Source organism: Alexandromys fortis, unplaced genomic scaffold (assembly GCF_014885135.2).
Source record: "Alexandromys fortis isolate MF-2015 unplaced genomic scaffold, M_Fortis_MF-2015_v1.1 scaffold_81, whole genome shotgun sequence".
In the NCBI taxonomy this organism is placed as follows: Eukaryota; Metazoa; Chordata; class Mammalia; order Rodentia; family Cricetidae; genus Alexandromys; species Alexandromys fortis.
This window is the reverse complement of record NW_026067960.1, coordinates 8,523,354-8,543,840: the sequence shown is the minus strand read 5'-3', so window position 1 is coordinate 8,543,840 and position 20,487 is coordinate 8,523,354. Positions and strand designations below refer to the sequence as shown.

The 20,487-nt window shown below is 48.0% G+C and overlaps 1 protein-coding gene across 3 annotated transcripts; it reads left to right on the top strand.

Annotated features, from left to right (window-relative positions):
• Window positions 1–6,565: 6,565 nt before the first annotated feature.
• Window positions 6,566–20,255, top strand: Ythdf1 (YTH N6-methyladenosine RNA binding protein F1). 3 transcript variants are annotated; one of them, XM_050152937.1, is made up of 5 exons: window positions 6,566–6,731; window positions 7,087–7,111; window positions 8,183–8,262; window positions 14,929–16,449; window positions 20,003–20,255. In XM_050152937.1, the coding sequence occupies exons 1-5, from the start codon at window positions 6,705–6,707 to the stop codon at window positions 20,027–20,029; spliced, it is 1,680 nt and encodes a 559-aa protein (XP_050008894.1). In that variant the 5' UTR covers window positions 6,566–6,704; the 3' UTR covers window positions 20,030–20,255. The 3 variants fall into 3 exon arrangements, with proteins under 3 accessions (XP_050008894.1, XP_050008896.1, XP_050008895.1); XM_050152939.1 differs by lacking the exons at window positions 6,566–6,731; window positions 7,087–7,111 and adding an exon at window positions 7,133–7,205; XM_050152938.1 differs by lacking the exons at window positions 6,566–6,731; window positions 7,087–7,111; window positions 8,183–8,262 and adding an exon at window positions 11,950–11,973.
• Window positions 20,256–20,487: the final 232 nt, after the last annotated feature.

Sequence of the window (20,487 nt, the reverse complement as noted above, 5' to 3'; positions counted from 1 at the left end):
CAATTATTGCAAGGAATAGAGAGAGCAGAACAGATTGGGCAGGAGGCCTGCCTTCTCAGGGGTAGGGGGACACCATCCTGGATTCTGCTTCATAGGGCCTGGCCTGCCAGTAGGATCCCGAGTGAGGAGGCACCTGACTTGGAAAGATCTGGGTGCCAACCCTGTCTATGATCTCACCCTGCTCACTTGCTACAACAGAGCTCCAGTGGCATGCAGAGCCCACGGGCAGCTTTTCCAATGTACATGACTTTAGAATGCCCCAGGAGAACCAAGCTTCACAGAACCCTCATGGCCCTTTGAGAAAGAAACCGGGCTTTCATCGTTTCAGAGATGTGAAAACTGAAGCAAGTTCCCTGGGAGGTGTGGGAGATCAGTCTAGGAAATGGTAGCCTAGCCTACTCCCTTCCATACCAGATCAAGATCTGCAGGGCTGGAGTCCCTGAGGAATCTGCCATCACCAGCTCAGCAGATGTACCCACATATGACACTGCAGGATTCAGGACCCTGTCTCATTCCCTGCTAGGCCCATGTACTGCCGATACTTCCATCTGTGGCCATAGAACCTTCTAGAGCACCCCCAGGCCCTCACAACCTCTCCCCTTCTCTCTACTTGCAAGCAAAAGGGCAGAATCACAGCTCTGGTATTTGAACCCAGAGCCCTGCCTTTCCAGGGCTTGCTGTACTGGGTTCCCAGGGATTGAGGTCAAAGGGGCTGATAAAGGAGAATGGGCAGTGTCATCAAACTCTTTCTCTGTGCAGGTCCAGGCCTAGGTCCCTGGGGCTCTGATCATTGGACTCTGAATCTGCTGGCTGGGCCTGGGGACCTGTGACAAAGGACAGTCTCTCCCAGTCAGGATCGCAAGCATGCAACTGAGCCAGCCCCTCTTTCCTGTTTGAGAGTCCTCCTGGCAGACAGGAATGTCCTCTAGCTGGGACCACAGAATGGGGATCTTAGCGCTCTCAGCAGCGCATGAGGACCTTGAAAGAGGCAAGCAGTAGCATGATGTGTGCGGAAGGAGCTGGAAACAAACCCCTGGGCGTCTGAGTCAGATGCATTCATGCTGGGACCTCATAAGAACAGCACTAGTCTCTATAAATGCCTAAGTCCCCACCATGAGCTCACACTGCAAGCTGAGCCCCTTGTCAATGCAGGCAGCACCTAGGTGATGACAGACTGTAGTTTGCAAGGCCCTGTAGCTCATAGCTTGGCCATGGTGTGACTCTGGGTCAGCTAAGACTCAGTGTGAGAATGTAGGGACAGTTGGTGCCACCCTCTGTGTGGTCGAAGCCTAGAGGGAGGCCTGAGGGTTCCTGGATGTGGTGGGGGAAGGGATGAGAGAAAGAGAAGGAAGACAGAGGAAGGCCAATGCACTAGCCCCCTCTGTAGACCAAGAGGATTCTTTCTGCATAGTTCTATAGATTCTCTGTCATGCTCTGAGCTCTACAGAGCAGACTCCAAACAGGATGAAGCGTGAATGCCAGTGTCGGGTATCCTGCTGTTGACATTGGACTTGCTTGTAAAGGCCACTCCTCTGGACACTCCAAGTGTATTTTCTAGAGACCCTGAGGTGTCTGGCCAAAGGAGAACACGTAGGCATCATGGGCCAGCTGAGATGGCAGCATCTTCTGTTCCCAAAATCCAGGGGATCCCAAATCTCCCACAGGTCAACCTTCCAGACTGTGTATGTCTGGGCCCAGCCTCCAGCCAAGGAGGAATCCAGGGTAAAGTTGGGTTTGACTTCAAGAAGGGCTAGCTCAGGGAGCTCCCGGGCCTCAGGAAGGGCTGCAGGGAAGGAAGGGGAACTGTAGCCTGCAAGGGACAAGCTAGACATTACTTCATCTTTATCAGAGTTACTGGAGGGGTTGTAGATAACCAGGCTCAATGGAATTGAGTGTCAGGCTCACCTGTGAGTCTGCTACACATACAGGTCCCCAACTTCTCCCAGGGACCTGGCCTGAACCCTAGTTAAGTGTGGCCATTTAAGTCTTCCTAAAATGAAATAAAATGGGAAAATACAGTCCTTAAATTCCAAGTACTCAGTCGCGGCACAAGGTCAGTGGCTGTGCTGTGGGACAGAGCAGCCCAGAAAGTCACAGTATTCAGCCACTGTCCACGGGATGAACGAACGTCAATCACCCGGATTTGGAAGATGGGGGAGCCTGAGGTCATAACGCCTGATTCAGAGTACACCCTACTGGACATGAAGGGAATGACAACACGGGTCCTAGAGAGTTGTGGAATTAGCCACCTACATAGGTGGACCAAACTCTTCAGAAATGCTGTGAGATTCTAAGGTGACAACAAGAACAAGGGTCCAAATGCCTGGAAGGTAGCTGAGGGACTCTGGAGTGGGGTGGGGCTGTAGGGACAGGAGGCACGTGTAGCCAGTATCTGGGAACTGTAAGAACATGAGGAAGTGTGGGCACCAGGAGACGAGTTAATAGGTGCTGGAGGCTTCAGCGAAAGCCCAGGGTGGATGGCCTCGGGTTTAGCTTGATCCATATGCTCAGATAATGCCATCATTTGCAGACCTCTCCCTCTCAGGGACGACAACAGGTCTCAGTAACGATGGCCTTGGACGAAGTGAGGGCAAGTGCACCTCGTTTCCCCAAAGGCACCAGCTTAGGGCTGAGGACTGACTCCCTGAATTGATATCAACATGCAGTTACCAGGCTGAAGGGTTGCTGGTCATCATGGGGAGCATGGAGGAGACATGAAGGAGCGTCTCCTACAGGCTTCCCATCCTCTGGCCAGGTCGTCCTTATTGCTTGGGGACGGGTGTTGGTTGCACGTCTGGCCAGGCCCTCACTCCAGGCTAATAGCTTCAGCAGTGTTCACCAGCTGAGCAAGCATCCTCACATACTCCTTGTCCCAGCTGGGCCCCAAGCCCCTCCTCCAGGGTGAGCCCGCTCACTCTCTTCCTGCTGCTGCTGTTGATCCTCGCCAACCCCACTTGGCACAGTCATCACTTGACTCCTGTGATGCCAGCTCTGTGCATCTCCAGCAGGGCCTCGGGATCCTTGTGGTTCCCAGGCACCTTTTGTAACAGACGATTCTTACCTAGAATTCTGCTGTGGCCACTTTCTGGACAGTCTTTGAAATTGTTTTATAAGTGCCACCAGCTGAGGTGATTAAGCCGGGGCAGGACTTGGGGACTCAGCTCAGCCCAGCCTCCATCTCCCCTAGAGTCAGTTTTTAAGGCCACCCCTTGTCCCAGCAAGAGCCTGGATGTGGGCACAGTATATTAGAGGTCCTTGTATGGATGTTGCAGGGTGGGGCTTGGGTAACTGAAGGTCAGCACCATTCTACCTGAGGAAGCATGACATTAAATACCAAGTTGGTTGAAAAATAAGCAAACAAAAAATCAAATAAACAAACAGTTTATGACAGGTCTAGAGGGAGCTGGCGAGGGAAAAGAGGAGAAAACCTTTCTTGCTATTTGAACCAGAGCTCCTGGTTTTCATGTTGCCTTGGGTGAGAGCCAGACTTGATTGTCACATGAGTTGAATGAAGATGCCTCTCACAGAAGCCTGTGTTGTTTCATGACTTGAGGTCAAGACCTGAGGCTTACATGATCCTAGAGTATCACATACCCTGCTTGTTCTTCCTCAGCCTTGAAGCTGTTATCCTGGAGATGTCCGCATCCTAGGCCTGTCCTGGGAGACAGTACCTGCATCCTAGGTACTGTCCTGGGAGACAGACAAGCACAACCGTGGTAGCAGAAGCTAACTGCAGTTCCTGGAAACACAGAGGCATGACATGTCAATAGGCCATGACACCCTAAGTGGATGCTAAGTTTCTGGTCCAAGTTAGTCTGGTGGTCCTTGGGTGCCATGTAGAGGGGAAAAAAGGGGGGGTGGATAAGGGTTAAGGTTCGTGAGTAAATTGAGGTTCATGAGTAAGTTGAGGTTCAGATTGGCTGGCTGTGCCCTGGTATTTGCTCTGATTTCTTGGAGGTTTGCTTTCTGGTTCAAGACCACAGAGCTGCTTGGCTTTTGAGAGGTGGGTTGCATGATGTATCTGCTATATGCTGGCCCAAGCACCTGCACTCAGTCATGGATGCAAGATTCTAGTTTTGTTTTGCTATTTTTTCTTTGTAGCTTTGGAACCTGTCCTGGAACTTGCTCTGTCGACCAGGCTGGCTTCAAACTCACAGAGATCCCCCTGCCTCTGCCTCCCAAGTGCTGGGATTAAAGGGGTGGGCCCCCACTGCCCGGCTATCACCTGGATTCTCATTAAGGGACATCCTAGAGCCCAATCCAGGGACATTCTTTCTTCTCATTCTTCCCTGTCCTGGCTGCCTGCCAAATCACTGGTCTGATTTGTGGTGACTTGGTTAAGCCATCCTTTTTGTGTCTGGTTGAAGCACCGGGCTCATTTTCTGATCCCATGCCTGTGAACTGGTGGCCAGTCAGTGTAGAGTAAGGCTGAGCTGGACTGTGAAAGCATGCCTCCACAGGGAGCTACAAGGGCAGGGACCACTGGTACTCTAGTACTCTGTATATCCCAGGCATAAAATAGGTAGTCAACGAGTGCTTTGGATAAGTAACTGATGGACATTTAGAGAGAGGAGCTGTGATTCACAGGAGCCTCTCAAAGTTGCTGCTGAGGGGCAAGGACAGAAGGAGCCCCAAGATCACAAGTGGGTTTTCCTGGAAGACAAACTAGACACCCCGGAAAGCATGGAAGGAAAGGGTGTTCAGAGGGAGGTCTGCTATGGGGGGGGGTTGTTCATTCCCAAGAGGACATTCATAGAGAAGGGGTGGGGGGCTGCATCTACCTGGACAGGTGTCTTCACTGCTGGCTCAACGAGAGCCAATTCTCAAGTGAGCTAAACCCAGCACGCAGCACAGGCTTGTTCCAGCCAGGTCATTTGAATACAGGGCTTATACCCTCTGGGTCCCATCCTTCAGCTCTCCTAGTTGGAGATGGGGGGGGGGGAGGATATCTAACATCTACAAAATGGCTAACAGAAAAATGCCCTTCAACCCATTCATTTTTCCTCTTGTATCCTTCTACAAGATAGGATGACGTGTAACAGAGGCTAGAACATTTACTACGGCAAAGACAGGGACCAAACACTCCCTGGAAGGAATGGGGAGGTGCATCTGGGTGCTGGTGCCTAGCAATGTTCTTGCAGAGGACCAATGTTTGTTCCCAAGACTCCCATGATGGCTCACAAATTGCCTGTTACTCTAGTTCCAGATAATCAGATGGCTTTTCTGACCTGCACAGGCACACGCATAGTGTGTGTATACATACATTCATGCACACAAACATATACATACATGCAAGCAAAACACTCTCATAAACATTGGTTAAGAGCATTGCCTGCTCTTCCAAAGGTCCTGAGTTCAATTCCCAGCAACCACATGGTGACTCACAACCATCTGTAATGAGGTCTGGTGCTCTCTTCTGGCCTACAGCCATATACACAGACAGAATATTGTATGCATAATAAATAAATAAATATTAAAAAATATTTTAAAGGGGCTAGAGAGATGGCTCAGAGCTTGAGCACTTGCTGCTCTTTCAGAGGATTCAACTCTCAGCACACATTTGGGGGTCAGAACCATCTGTAACTCCAGTTCCAGGGCCTCCCTGAGCACAGGTACACGTGTGGTGCATTTACATACAAGCAGTCAAAACACGGAAAATAAAAGTTAATATATCTTTTTAAAAATATATTTGAAAGATTTATTTTATATGTGTGTATGCCTGTCTGTTTGCGCACCGCGTGCACCATGGCACATCCGATGTCAGAAGAGAGTTTTGGAACCCCTGGGATTGTGGTTACAGGCAACTGTGAACCTCAATGTGGCTGTTGGGAACCAATCCCGGGTCCTCTGTGAGAACAGCAAGTAGTCTTAACCACTGAGCCATTGCCTCAGTTCTCTCTCTCTCTCTCTCTCTCTCTCTCTCTCTCTCTCTCTCTCTCTCTCTCTCTCTCTCTCTCTGTGTCTGTGTGTGTGTGTGTGGTAACAAGTTCACTGAGCAAGGGGCCTGTTTGAAAGTAAATGTCTGGTGGGGTGAGTGAGTTCTTTGTTGGAGACTCTTTGGTGTGTGAAAAATGAACGGAGCTTTCCCCACGAATTTGGAGCCAAAAGGAGGCTGTCTAGCCTTCCTCAAAGGCCTCTTGTCTTTTACTCCTGGGTGATGGAATCGGGTTTAGAATCTAAGGCGATTAAACTGGTCACACACTGGTACTCCCTTCTCAAGGCCAGATTGTCCCACGGCAGCAAGGAGGCCTGCACAGCACCGGCAAAATTCTTGCGCCAGTGGGACAGGAGTAGCTAAGCCACAGACACCCACCTCCTCCTCCTCCGACTCGCCCCGCCCCGTCCGGCCCCGCCCCTCCAGCGCGAGACTGAGTCCCAAGCGCGAAATTCTGGGCGAGGAGAGACGACGCGCAGGCGCAATGGTGGCGACTCGACGGCGCTCCCGGCCTGCCCCGCGCGCTGACGTCGCGCAGCCTCGTCCCCGCCGCCGCGGCCGCCATTGGAGTTGGCTACCCCTCAGCCTGTCCGCTACCTCCCCGCTACCGCCCGCTGTTCCGGCCCGCGTGCCCACTGCTGCCGCCGCGTCCGGCTGCGCCCGCGGGATTGGCGGCGGGGCCCGGGGCCGCGCGCGGCGTGACAGGCCCGGCCTCGCGGGAGGCCCGAGCCGGCGGCGCCCCGGTCCCGCGCCGCGCTGTTCATGAAGCATGTCGGCCACCAGCGTGGACCCCCAGGTAGGGGCGTCTCGGGACCACGGTCACGAGGCCGGGCCGTGGGCCGAGGTTGCGGTCTGGGCCGCGCCGGGGAACTGGAGGCTGGGCTGGGGGTGCAGGGTCCGGGCCGGGAATCCGGGAGGCCGGGTCAGGGCTCGGGTCTCCGGGCCGAGGACCTGGATACCAGGCCGGGCCGGAGTTAGGGGTTCCGAAGGTGGGGTCCGCTGGGTCTGGCCGTGGTCAGAGTGTGAGAGATCCGGAGGCCGGGCCGGGGTTGTGTCGCCCTCCGCGGAGCATTCTCCGGATAGTAACTTTTGTGTTTCCTTTCCCGGGCTGGGTGGTGTCCACCCGCACATCCTGACCTGCGGCGACGCAGAGAACAAAAGGACAAGATAATAAAGGTGAGCAGAGTTCCAGGAAGTCGACTTTGGAGGAGGACGGGGCAGCGTCGGTCCGTGTGGACGAGAGAAAGTCTACCTTGCCTGGAATCCGAAAGTTAGTTTTCTCCGTCAGCTCGGAGGAGATGAAACTTTCCATTTCCGGGATATTTGACAGATTGGGGGGGGGGTACTAGAAAATAAAGGCGTCCCGGGAGTAGTTCGGCCCTTCCCTCTTCACTCTGCAAGAACAGTTACCTGGTGGGGAAGGAAATGGCGATAAGACTTCTTCGCGGAGTCCAGGGGGCTGAATGTTGGTCCTCTGTTGCTAGGTAGTGGGTGGTTCTTAGGGAGAGTCAGCTAGCCTGCGGGCCTCGGAGGCTCGGCCCTCCACCCTAAGTTACTGTCCCTGCAAGTTTGTTGTCATCTGTGATAGTCTGACCCGTAATAAACTGCCAAAACTCAGTCGTGGAAAGTGACCCTAGACGTTTACTTGGAAGACTCTTTAACCAGTGCATGTTGTTGTTACTTGGGTGTAACCAAATATGGTTCATCGTGTTTTAAGGTTGGAAAAGGCCCAGCACTCTATTTACCATTCCTTTCCTTTCCTTTCCTGGCTGTGCACTGTAACAGCAGAAAGTAAGTGGAGAATCAGATGCTAGTGAGCTTGGGTTACGGCCCTTTCCAGCTGAGCATCCTGCCCTCTTCAGCTCTCTGTGCCCAACGGGGCTCTTAGAGCCTGGCAAAGAATTTCTGAGACCCTGTAGCTTTCATCAGCTGGGGGTCAGTTCCCACCTCTGGGGTGGGGGCATCACAAGACCCTCGAAAGTCTGGCTGTAAGTTTCTTGCCATTTATTTTACTTGCAAAAAAAAAATGACCTGACCAAATTATGACTATATCTTTATAAAAATGTAATTTGTAGAAAGCTGTATACTGCCAGTCTTACGAGGCATGTTAACATCGGCTCTAGAGTGTGCCCATTTTAACATAAGATGGTCTCTACTAAAATTTGATGAAAATGGACTTTGCTAAGGTTCCCATGCTTAAAAGTAATTCCCATGCTGAAGATAATATTTTGCTACTTCTTGTTGTAGTACAAAATGGTTCTTTGCATCAAAAGGATACAGTTCATGACAATGACTTTGAGCCCTACCTTTCTGGACAGTCCAATCCGGTGAGTTTATTTTATTAGTGAATTTTTTTGTTTTTTAAAGTAATTTTGTTTGTAACACCTTGACTATCATATTTCTAATTTCTTATCCTAAGCAGGAAAGAGGCAGGCTAGAGAATAGTAAACGTGACCAGTCTTGAAGAGTTGATTTGAGTGGGTCTTCCTGCTAGGCCTGGGGCCTGAGTGATGCAGAGCAGCACCCACTGAGGATGGGGACAGACAGACTTCTAATTGACTTCTTTTTTTTTTTTTTTTTTTTTTTTTTTTTGGTTTTTCGAGACAAGGTTTCTCTGTAGCTTTGGTGCCTGTCCCGGAACTAGCTCTTGTAGACCAGGCTGGCCTCAAACTCCCAGAGATGCCTCTGCCTCCCTAGTGCTGGGATTAAAGGCGTGCGCCACCACCGCCCGGCTCTAATTGACTTTTTTATGGTGTAAAGGAGTGGTGGTTCCCTGAAGCTTTGTGCTGTATTCATTTTGTCTCTGGAGGGTTAGAGTTAGGATCTAGGAGAGCAGCTTAAGCCCTGGGCAGTGCAGCAGGCCCTTTCTGTGCATCAGGTGACTCACCTTCCCTGAACCTTAGTTCTTAGGACTGTTGGGAGGTTGGCACTAGAGAGGGCATATAAAGCACAGAGAGTGCCTCTGTGGTCCAGCAGGCTTCAGGGCCTGTGTTCCTAGGTGATTCAGTATTCTTACCTTTGCCACCTTTCCACCTTATTCAGTGTTGCAGGGTCTCTTAAACCCAGAACTTGCCAATGTGGCTAAGTCTCAGTTGCTTTGGGAATCTCCTGTCTTTACAAGTAAGCCCCCCAACTCACTTGGCATTTACGTGGGTTTAGGGGGGGGCCCAAACTGTAGTCCTAAAGCTTGGGTAGCAATCGTTTTAACTGAGTCATCTCCCCTGCCATGACTTCTATATTTTAGGTGTGGGTGTGGCTCAGGCAGTGGAAGTGTGCACGTGCACAGGTGACCTTGGAGTCTAGAGTAGTAGGTGCAGTGCAGGTGGTTATGACAGCCTACATGGGTGCTGGCAGCTGAACTGTGGTCCTCTGTAAGAGCAGCAAGTCTCAACCTCCAAGCCATCTCTCTAGCCCCAGACAATTAAAAAACATTTTTTAAATTTATTCTTTGAAAATTTCATATGTGCATACAGTCTGTATGGATCATAGCATCCTCACACTTCCCCAGCGTGCCCCTCCCACCTTCACGTCCTCTCTTTCCCCTAATCTACTGGGTGTTTTGTGCCAAAGTATTGTTTTTACTGTTCCCTGCACAGTAGGATCACTAGTTACATACAGGCACCCCCCCCCCCCACTAGATTTCCTGATTAGCTTCCTACAAAACTTATCTGCAAGAAGTCTTCTGGCAACAGAATCGCTCTGGTTAAAAGCCATAGGCAAGCTGGGTATGGTGGTTCATACCACTAATCCCAGTACTCAAAGAAGAGGCAGTTGGATCTCTGTGAGTTCAAGGACAGACAGGACTATAGTGAGACCTGTCTCAAAACAAGCAAAAAACCATAGGCAATTTGAAATTTAGGTTTAACCATAGTGACTGCTACTTTTAAATGCATGCTGCATTTTTAAGTAAAGCAAGGTTGTGTCTGGTCCTTGTATTGGAAGGAAAATGAATTACCTGACTGTTTTTGTTTTTGTGTTTTGTTTTTCTTTTTCACTTTTCTGCCCCTTCAAGATCATCTTAGAGCATTTTACAACTTTTAGCCATCTTCTCACCACATTTAGCATATCAGAAGCCTAAGAGTCTGAAGGAACCTTAACTGTAGGGCTGCATGGTTGCCCCTGAATGTCTGAACAGTATGGAGTTGCAGAACTGACTTGGCTTTAGTAGTGGGCTGTTGGCCATGGCAAGGACAAGAAGTTAAACAAAGCTATTCTTTTGAATATTGTATTTCCCGGTTTTCTTAGTGATGAGTAGTGGCATATACTAAATATTAACCAAAGCAAGGAACTAGGGTTGCTTTACTACATTTGAAATGTGTTTTTATAAAGTAGGGGCACATGGAACATTTGAGAGGATGTATTTAAAGTGGAGTCGGTCCCACCCACCCCCAGTCCCACAGTCAATTGCAGGCCACTGCAGTCTTCTTTTGTGGAAGCCATGGAAAGAAGGAACGTTCTTCAAGGTCACTCCCTTTCGTGTCTGTGTGTTCAGATGTGCACTTTTAGCAAAGTACTTACAGCACATTTTACTTCAGAGTAAATGTGTGCTCCTGATGGCAGATTTTCTAGAAATGCCCAACTTCGTTAGGTAGAAAGTAGTAACACAGGAAGCTTTCAGGTGTTTTTAGAAGAAGCAGCTGAGTACCAGCGTGACAGCTGTTTACCTGTTTGGAGAAGCTGGGGCCTTCATTCTTCAGGTGCTTTTGTCTTTGCTTTGCTTGTTTCTTCATATGGGGCCAAGTGACCATCTGCCTCCTTGCTTTTTCTGTAGTACATCTCAGTGCCCAAAGATAGTTTAGAATGATTGATGGACACCGTCACTTGTGTTGTTTCCTGTGGCTAGATTGACATTTATACCTCTATACTCATTTGTGAGGAACTGCTGGCCTTGGGAGCTCTTCTTGGCTTATCTTGAAAATTGAGCCTACCTAGTCATCCAAGGTTTTTTGTTTTTTTTTTTTTAAATCAGGCTTTGTGTGTTTTTTTTCACCTGCAGTCCAGAGTTAAGTTAAGTAATGCTGTGCCTTGTTAGGGCGTATGCAGCCTCTGTCTGTGAAGATCTGGGAGAAACTTGATACTTGTGTTACTGCCATGTCTAGGCAGTTCTGGTAGGCTCAGGATTAGTGCATATGTGCCTGGCTATCAAGCCTGTATCTGGCTTGGAGTTTTGTGGTTATGTGTACATAAAATTCCTAAAAGTTCCCGTGGCAATACCCAGTGAGGAGGGATTTGCTCCCAGTACAGCGTCCCAGAGGGGCAGTGAAAGGATACTGCGAATCTTTACTTGCCCCTTAGTAAATTGTTTCAACAGATAAAGAAATTCCTTGTCAGAAACTCTTCTCTCTTCATACTGATCAGCCAGATAAGGGATTGGCATTACAGTCTCAGAAGGACCAGCCTTGAAGAAAGACCAAGAAGTCTAGCTGAGCCAGTATGTAGTGTTCAGATTCTTCTGTCTCTGGTTATCTCCTGAAGTAAATGTAGCCGTGCTGATTGGCAGAGCAGTTCCCAGGAGTCCTAGTCACTTGGTCACTTTTCAGCCTTGCCCTCAGTGCTTTCTTTTCAGTAGTTGATTTGATCCAGTGAAGTGCATGTGTCTCAGCATGCTCCAGAGGTGACCTGTGGGGCTGGGAAATCTCCTTCTAGTGTCAGTCCCTCTGACGCCCAGTCACCTTGTTTTTCACATGGTCTCAGAATTCTTTCCTTTGTGAAAAAAGGCTAGAGGAAGAGTTCTGATCATTCAGAATTGTCGGTGTGTGTGTGTGTGTCCATTCCTATCCCTGTCACTTAAGGTAACTCAACTTGGTTTGATTTTTTTTTTTAAAGTTCTTAATTCTTGAACAGATTTATGGCTTTATTATATTTAACTGTTTCCAAATAACCTAGGGATAACAGCCATGGTCATTTAAATCCTCTTTAATTCTTTGGAGGTTCTATTTTATTTATCTTAATTTTCCAGTTATCAGGAAGAAGAGACCAAAGAGTTCCAAGTTGTATTTTCATCTGTCAGTGAGCTCTGGCGTTGGGAGATGTGCGTGGTGCGTGCTTCCCTTGTGTGGTCCTCTTGTACCCAGGCTTTGATTAGAAATCTTAGGTATGGTACTACCCAGGAGTCTGGTAAGAACTGTGGGAACCAAAGTGTTCTCACTCAGAGGTGTTCATGTATGAAGAGTGACTTTTGAGTTTGCTTGTGTGATTTAAGTTTATTCAGCTGTGTCTTTGATAAACCACTTGTTACTGGTAGCTTAGACTACCCTGTGGAGCCACTAAGCCAGAAGACTGTCTTGCCTGGGGCATTTACAAGTGAATGTGAACCTGAGCCTGTGCCTGGTTACACAGAGGGAGATGGAGCTTTTCCAGCAGCCCCGGTGTATTTCCAGGGTGTGTTTGAATTAAGTCGCTGTACATCTAGACCAGAGCATTTACTACAGACTGATGGGAACCACCTGCGTCCCAGGAAAGATGTATATCATGAACTGGGCTTCAACCTGGCTCACAGGTTTCCTCTGCGTGAAACAACCTGGGTGAGATAGCTTCACCAAGTAGCCTGATGCTTCACTTTCAGAAACTGAAAGGAAATATGATGGAGGTAATAGAAACTGGACGGTCAGTAGGGTTGAGGTCAAGACTGGGATTGGGCTAATACACAATTTCACAGTGCCTGTGGCATCTCAGGGTGGAAAGAATTAGGAGAAGTGAGGCTGTTGGTTCAGAGGCAGAAGGAGAGTGTGGATAGGTGTTTGGGTAACCTCCTGGATGCCTGTAGTCCTTTTCAGGAATTAGTACACAATGGCCTTTTTATCTGTGATTTTACCTTTTCCTTAGGGTTTAATTATATCATTGCTTGTACTGTCTTCTCCATCTGAGAACTCAAGGAAGCAGTGAGGTCTCCCCAAGGTGATGCCTTTCAGGCTGCTGACTGCTTCTCTTCTCTGCTGCATTGCTGCTTCTGTGCTGCATGTGTGTTTCTACATGTACATTTTTAGTTGAATCATCACACCCTTGTCGTGAGGTGTGATGATTTTTTTCAAGAACGTTACCTAGGATCTTTGTATAAAAATCTGAAGGAAGCACAATTTTAGGATTTGCAGTGGGGTTTTAGGGAGGTGTTGTGCTTGAATCTACTGTATTCAGATAGCCTTTAGACACTACAGGCTAGAGAATTGTGAGTGGGGACCACCTGTTGGATGGTGTTGCGTGCATAGTAGGCTGTTTGTGTAGCTCTGTTTGTGACCTGTGTGCTGTGTCTGTTCTTGGCGTGGCAATACTTCAGGTGGGCTTTGGGAGATTTGCTGAATGTGATGGATATAATCCTCAATTGTGTAAGTCAGAGTGACTTGAGCATTTTTTTCTGAATCTTTATTGCTGTTTTTCTATTGGTTTGTGGCCCAGTGGGTTAGAATGATATACAGCCATAATTCATGCATTGAAGTGGTTGCTGAGGTGGGCCAGTCTTCCTGTGGAAGGATTATGCCCTCAGTTTTGTATCCATGAAGGAATCATAGATTCCTTCACAGAGGAAGGTTTCTTCTAGCCAGACCTCACTGATTTCCTCCTGGCCTTGCTGCTCGGGCTCCTCTGAAGGATGCTGGGAGGAGGTTGCATTGGAGGAACCAGAATCATTGAAATCCTTTCAAGAGAAGATAAACTCAAGGTTTTTTATGTTTATAGAATATTTATGAGAACATGTAGATGCTAAGTTTTCATTAACAGAGAAACAATTACTAGAGAAACAAATACTAGTTCTGAAATGTGTGGTGCTAAGTGGCGCTTTCTTACTTCACTAAACATGTACGGCCTGAGCACAGACTGCCTTTCTAGGAAGGTATCTTCATTTACCTCGCCGTTGCCTCACTCAGAGACAGTGGAGGTGACAGAAACTGGTCTGTCAGTGGGGTTGAAGTGAAAACCAAAACTGAGCTCAAAGCACCTCTTATGATGCCTGTGGGTAGGGCCTGATTCTGACCAAACTTCAGCTGAAGTGTCTCCAAAGAGATGTTACCCTAGACTGCCCGCTCCCAAGTCTACACCTGCAGCCTAGCAAGGCTACTAGGTCAAGATGGTGAAGCATTTCGTTCTCCCTCATAGCATTCTGTCCTGTAACCTAACTTACAGCCCCTCCAAGAAGCTCCTTCTGCAGGTAGAGTTGGGGCTTAGGGAGACTCATAGCAGGGTTCTTAAACTCCAGGAATTTGATATTGGCAAAAGCATTAGAACCAGCCAAGGAGCTCCCCTCTGAGCACCCATGAGTGTACCCAGGAACCCATGAAATGTGAAGGACAGAGCCTCAGAAAAAACCCAGCTGGGGTAGCTCTCAAGAGTGTGTTTAGAAGAGGGTTTTGAAGGGTGACATTGAACATCAATGCCCAGGTGTGCTAGTCGGCCAGCGAACTGGAGCCTACTGGTCCTAATTGACTATCAGAGCCACCTCAGGGCATTGTTAAAGCTGTCCTGCTTTGTTCTGTTGTCAGTGTTTGTTTATAAACATTACTACTACAGACCTGGGTTGGAGTCCTCTAATGGTGAAGGCAAAAAGATGGTTTGGCTGGATCATGTCACATGAGTTCAGGTCATTTTACCTGAGTTCAAATATAAAGGAGGCTTTGTAGTTTTTGGGTTTTGTTATTGTTGTTGTTTGTATTTTGTTCTTTTGAGACAGGGTATAGCCCTATCTGTCCTAGAACTCACTCTCTAGGCCACTTTGGCCTCAAACTCAGATCCACCTGCCTCTGCTTCCCAAGTGCTGGGGTTAGAGGTGTGCGCTGCTACCACCCAGTGAGGTTTTGTATTTTGAGGCAATAGCTTGGGTTCTATTTGTTACGAATTTCTCTGGATCTTGACTTTTGTTTTGACATTGGTAACCATAGCTTTCATTTAGGAAAAAATAATTCTGTGCTGTATTAGGCTTGTTTCTGCTCTGCCTATGTATGAGGTGGTTGGCATGATGGGCTATATGATAGGAATCTAACTTATCACTTGTATTGTTTTTACAGAGTAACAGTTACCCCTCGATGAGTGATCCTTACCTGCCCAGCTACTATCCACCGTCCATTGGATTTCCTTACTCCCTCAGTGAGGCACCATGGTCCACTGCAGGGGACCCTCCCATCCCATATCTTACTACCTATGGACAACTTAGTAATGGAGACCATCACTTCATGCATGATGCTGTTTTTGGACAGCCTGGGGGTCTGGGGAACAATATTTACCAGCACAGGTTTAATTTTTTCCCTGAAAACCCTGCCTTCTCAGCCTGGGGGACAAGTGGTTCTCAGGGGCAGCAGACTCAGAGCTCAGCCTATGGGAGCAGTTACACTTACCCACCAAGCTCCCTTGGTGGCACAGTTGTTGATGGGCAGACAGGTTTTCACAGTGACACCCTCAACAAGGCCCCTGGGATGAACAGTCTGGAGCAGGGCATGGTTGGCCTGAAGATTGGGGATGTTACCACCTCTGCAGTTAAGACGGTGGGTTCAGTTGTCAACAGTGTGGCACTGACTGGTGTCCTTTCTGGCAATGGTGGTACAAATGTAACCATGCCAGTTTCAAAACCAACTTCATGGGCAGCCATTGCCAGCAAGCCTGCAAAACCGCAGCCTAAGATGAAAACAAAGAGTGGGCCGATAGTGGGGGGTGCGTTGCCTCCTCCACCTATAAAACATAACATGGACATTGGTACTTGGGATAACAAGGGCCCTGTTCCAAAGGCTTCAGCCCCCCAGCAGACACCATCCCCCCAGGCTGCCCCACAGTCCCAACAGGTAGCTCAACCTCTCCCTGTTCAGCCCCCACCCTTGGTCCAGCCACAGTATCAGAGCCCTCAGCAGCCTCTTCAGCCCCGCTGGGTGGCTCCCCGAAACAGAAATGCAGCATTTGGGCAGAGTGGAGTGGCCAACAGTGACAGTAACTCTGTTGGAAATGCCCAGCCTGCTTCTGCCCCAAGTGTAGAATCCCACCCTGTCCTGGAGAAACTGAAAGCTGCCCACAGCTATAACCCTAAAGAGTTCGACTGGAATCTTAAGAGTGGGCGGGTGTTCATCATCAAGAGCTATTCTGAGGACGACATCCACCGCTCCATCAAGTACTCCATCTGGTGTAGTACGGAACATGGCAACAAGCGCCTGGACGGCGCCTTCCGCTCCATGAGCAGCAAGGGGCCTGTTTACCTGCTCTTCAGTGTCAATGGGAGTGGACATTTCTGTGGGGTAGCAGAGATGAAGTCCCCTGTGGACTATGGCACCAGTGCTGGGGTCTGGTCCCAGGACAAATGGAAGGGGAAGTTTGACGTGAAGTGGATTTTTGTCAAGGATGTGCCCAATAACCAACTGCGGCACATCAGACTTGAGAATAACGACAACAAACCTGTCACAAACTCCCGTGATACACAGGAGGTACCCTTAGAAAAAGCGAAACAAGTGCTGAAAATTATTGCTTCCTATAAGCACACAACCTCCATCTTTGATGACTTTTCTCACTATGAGAAGCGCCAAGAGGAAGAGGAGGTGGTGCGCAAGGTGAGTTGTCTGTAGGCACCTGTTAAGCAAATGTCTGTGTCTGCATGCCGGGTACCCTCACAGCAAGCTGGAGTATAACGGGCCAGTGACGTGTCCCAGCTAGCTGTCATCAGAGCAGTATGAGAGGGTACAGGTGTCATCTCTTAGCTACACATCCCTGGGATGAGTGTTAGGAGACATGGTAATCTGGACTACTGTGTGCACACCTAAGAATGCAGGGAAGCTACTTTCTAAATCATGATCTAAGTTCTTTCTAGCTCCTGTCCAGTTAAGCACTCTTAGAAATTGGTGTTCATGTGGCACCAGAGAGGCTAAGGAGACTGCCTATGTTGTAGGGATTGGCTATGCCTCAATGTCCTGCCTGCCCAAGTATTCTTGTGTGAACACTGCCACATAGGTCTTTTTCTGTTTTCCTTGTAGGGACCCCAAAGACCTGCAGTTTGGGGAAACTTAAACTCACATCATTTAAGTACTAAGAAGAATTGGGGAGGGGGGAGGTGGTGGGAATAAGGAGCAGGCTTGGGAGCCAAATGATTTATAATTAATGGTTATGATTATATGACTAGGTCCATTGGGCTGAAGATGGTCCTAACTGATGTGAGGCCATTTGCTCTTCAGAAGAGAAATGGTTTTCAGAAATGAGAGAAAAAGTCTCAAAGTGTTTTATGAAGCTTTTATTACCCAAGAGCATTGGGCTGCTGCAGAATGCCATTTCATCTTAAGAGTGAAGTGGGACACCGGGCATGGTGGCACACACCTGTAATCCCAGCACTCAGGAGGCAGAGGTAGATGGATCTCTGTGAATTCCCTGTCTCAAAAAAAGAATGAAGTAGTATAAAGAGTAAAGAGCTCCTTCCTCAGGGCTAAAATTTAGTGTCTACAAAATACTTGAGGCCCCTCCCCCCACCTTCCTACCCCCCCTACCCCCGCCAAGGTTCTCCTGACCTGAAGACAGACCTGTCTTATGTTCATTGTAAACAGTTAGACCTCGCTGCTTTAAAGTAGCATCTGGTGTGTTTAGAAAGCAAAACAATTTCACAGTTTCCCTTTCAGAGTTTTCCTGTCCAGCTATAAATGTGAAAATATGCTAATTTCTTTTTTATTTTTTGAGACATGGTTTCTCTGTGTAGCCCTGGTATACTGGAACTCACTTTGTAGATCAGGCTGGCCTTGGTTGTAATAACTTGTTCTTTTTCTTCCCCAGAAAGGTTCTCACTATATAACTCTGGCTAGTCTTGAACTCCAGAGAGCTCTACCTGCCTCTGTCTCCTAAGCACTGGGTGCTGGGCATACTGTTGTTTGTTTGGGGTTTTTTGTATTTTTGTTTTTGTTTTTTCAAAACAAGGTTTCTCGGTAGCTTTAGTGCCTGTCCTGGCACACTGGTTTTTCTTGTTGTTTTGTTTTTGAGATAGGGTCTCAGATATCTTTTTTTTTTTTCATTTAAATTTATTTTTACTTACTACATTTTACATACTTGTCTGGCGGTATGTGTAAAAGAATGGGGGGGGGGTCAGTTCACTCTTTGATCATATAGGTCTTGGGGTTTAAACCCATGTTGTCAGACTTGGCAGTATGTGTCCTAAGCCTGCTGAGCCACCTTGTCATCCCTATACAGTCTTGTTTTATTTTGTGTAATCTATAAACAGGCTTTTCTTGAGGTTTTTAGTTTTGGGTTTTTTGTTTGTTTCAAGGTAGAGTTTTCTCTGTAGCTTTGGTGCCTGTCCTGGAACTAGCTCTTGTAGACCAGGCTGGCCTCGAACTCCCAGAGATCCTCCTGACTCTGCCTCCCCAGTGCTAGGATTAAAGGCATGTGCTACCATTGCCTGGCCTCTTAGGGTGTTTAAAATAGTGACAATTGAGTGTTCTGCACAGTGCCTGCTGACTGGAGATACCTAAACTGTTCTGACCCTAGTTTGGCAGACCTCGGGGATGTGTCACATACAGTTAGCAGAGCAGCCTGGAGAACTTATGAGATCCATGCAGGCGTGTTTGCTGGGCCTCTAGGATGACCTGTCCTTCGTCTTTCAGCAGTGCTCTCCCCCCTCTCATCCCCAAAAATGTTCTATAAGTAATGTTACTTCTGTAAAGAGCAGGTGGCGGATTTTGTAGCTATTGGGAAGGCTGAAGGAGCCAGACATGGTCTCCCTCCTCCAGATGCTTTACTATAGCCCTTGCACTCAGGGGAGGCAGACTTCTGCTTAAAGAGAATTGTCCTCTTTACACTTCAGGGTAGAGGCTGATGGATTCTTAGTAGTAATCCACCCACTCATTGGTCTAGGTGCTTCCTTGCCACTTTCTTGCGATTGGAGCCACACAAAGATGTGAGACCTCGCTTAGGACTTTGCATGGTAGTCATCTCTGTGCCTGGCGTATATTTAGTGCAGTGTTGCCCAGATACACTGAATGTAGTTAGAGTGACACTACTTGTGATTTCAATGCTTAGGAGGTGTGGCTGGAGGATCAGGAGTAGTTCAGGGCCAACCTTAGGTACTTGACCCCGTCTCAAACAAAATCCAGACTGAGCAAACTATAGGTGCTTTGCTAGCAGTTTTTTCTTAGTTCACACCTAGGGTGACCATGTTAGGGACCCAACCTTTAACCTCCAGATGTAGCATTTATGCTTTTCTCCAATATCTTGCCAGTGACACATGAGAGAATGGGAATGGGGGAGCAGGAGGACAGGCAAGCAGACATGGGAGTGCTGTACAGAGGGTCTTCCGGATTAGGACAGAACGTGGTGCTTGGTATGTGGGTGGTAGTGCATGCACCACTATCTGTCATGGTCTGAATTTATTAGATGCTGCATTGTTAGAAAAGACAGATGGCCTTTTGACCCACTGATCAGAAACCAGGCAGACAAACAGCAGGAAAGAGTTGTATATAAGTCTCAGATTGGTGTGTCATGCATGCTGGGGATGAGGTGCTGTCTGTAGAAGTAGGGGTTAGCCCCGTTGAGGAATTCTATCCTGATTTGGTCAGTACTGCTGAAGGCCACAGAAAACTTGATCCTTTGGAAAGGGCTTTAACTAGATGGATCTAGCTTGTCTTCCTGTCCTTCTACTTAGCCCTAACTTGGAGCTTACTTTTTAGCCTTTTGGATAGATTTTGGAGTTTTCTGAGTCATTGGTTTGTTAAGATGAGTGAAAGTTGAGGAAAATTGTTCTTGTGTACCAGGCATGCTGGGCTTTCATCCTTCTAGTGTGTTTCTTTAGTAACGTGACTGACACATGAAGGAGAGCTGGCTAGGTTGGGGGAGGGGAAGCTTGCGTTTCATGGGTATGGGACACAGGATTGGATGCAACCTCATGCCCTCTGTGCAGAGGGCCTCTTGAGTAAGGTTAGGACAATGTGTGGTGCTTGACCATAGATGGTGGCCCCTACTCTGGTCAGTAGGACTGGGCTCCTTGGTAGTTGAGAACCAGGTCCTCAGGGATTCCCAGACAAACACACATCCCCGTCTTTGACTGCAACCTATGATGTGGCCTCAGGCCTCATCTTTGTGTGCCTTCACCTGCAAATCATGAGCTAACTTCTTCTCCTCTTCTTTTTACAGGAAAGGCAGAATCGAAACAAACAATAAGGACAAACCATTTGTTTTTGGTTAATGGTTGACTTTGAAAACAGAGTTTTAAGCTGTATGCTTGGTGCTGTCTCCGAGTCAGCTCCAGTGTCGTCCTCGTGCGGGGTTGATTGTTGCATCTTTATCTTTGTAGTTCATTTTTGCCAGATGGATCTGCATTCATTTGTATTTTTCTATGTATTATAATATTGTAGCACTCACTAATAAAGGAGTATTTTGTTTGTCAGCTTATCAGTCAGATTGACCTAATGCAAAATATAAATATTCTTCAAAACAAAACACCTAATACATCCCAAAGATACTTTTATTTTGGCAGAAATTATGTTCTTACTCTTACATCCCGCCATTTAATACCCTATAGGACACTTCATGTTTCTTGCCCTCTACTGCTTTACAGTGAACCAAGAGCCCATTCAGCATGTGCTGTTGGCGTCTCCTCACAGTACTGAAGTGGCTTG

Bases quoted from the DNA above. Each gene is read 5' to 3' on its own strand.
- Ythdf1 (XM_050152937.1), top strand. From the start codon at position 6,705: ATGTCGGCCACCAGCGTGGACCCCCAG. The intron at 7,112-8,182 runs GTGAGCAGAGTT...TTCTTGTTGTAG, and splicing joins AAAAGGACAAGATAATAAAG to TACAAAATGGTTCTTTGCAT. The intron at 16,450-20,002 runs GTGAGTTGTCTG...TTCTTTTTACAG, and splicing joins AAGAGGAGGTGGTGCGCAAG to GAAAGGCAGAATCGAAACAA.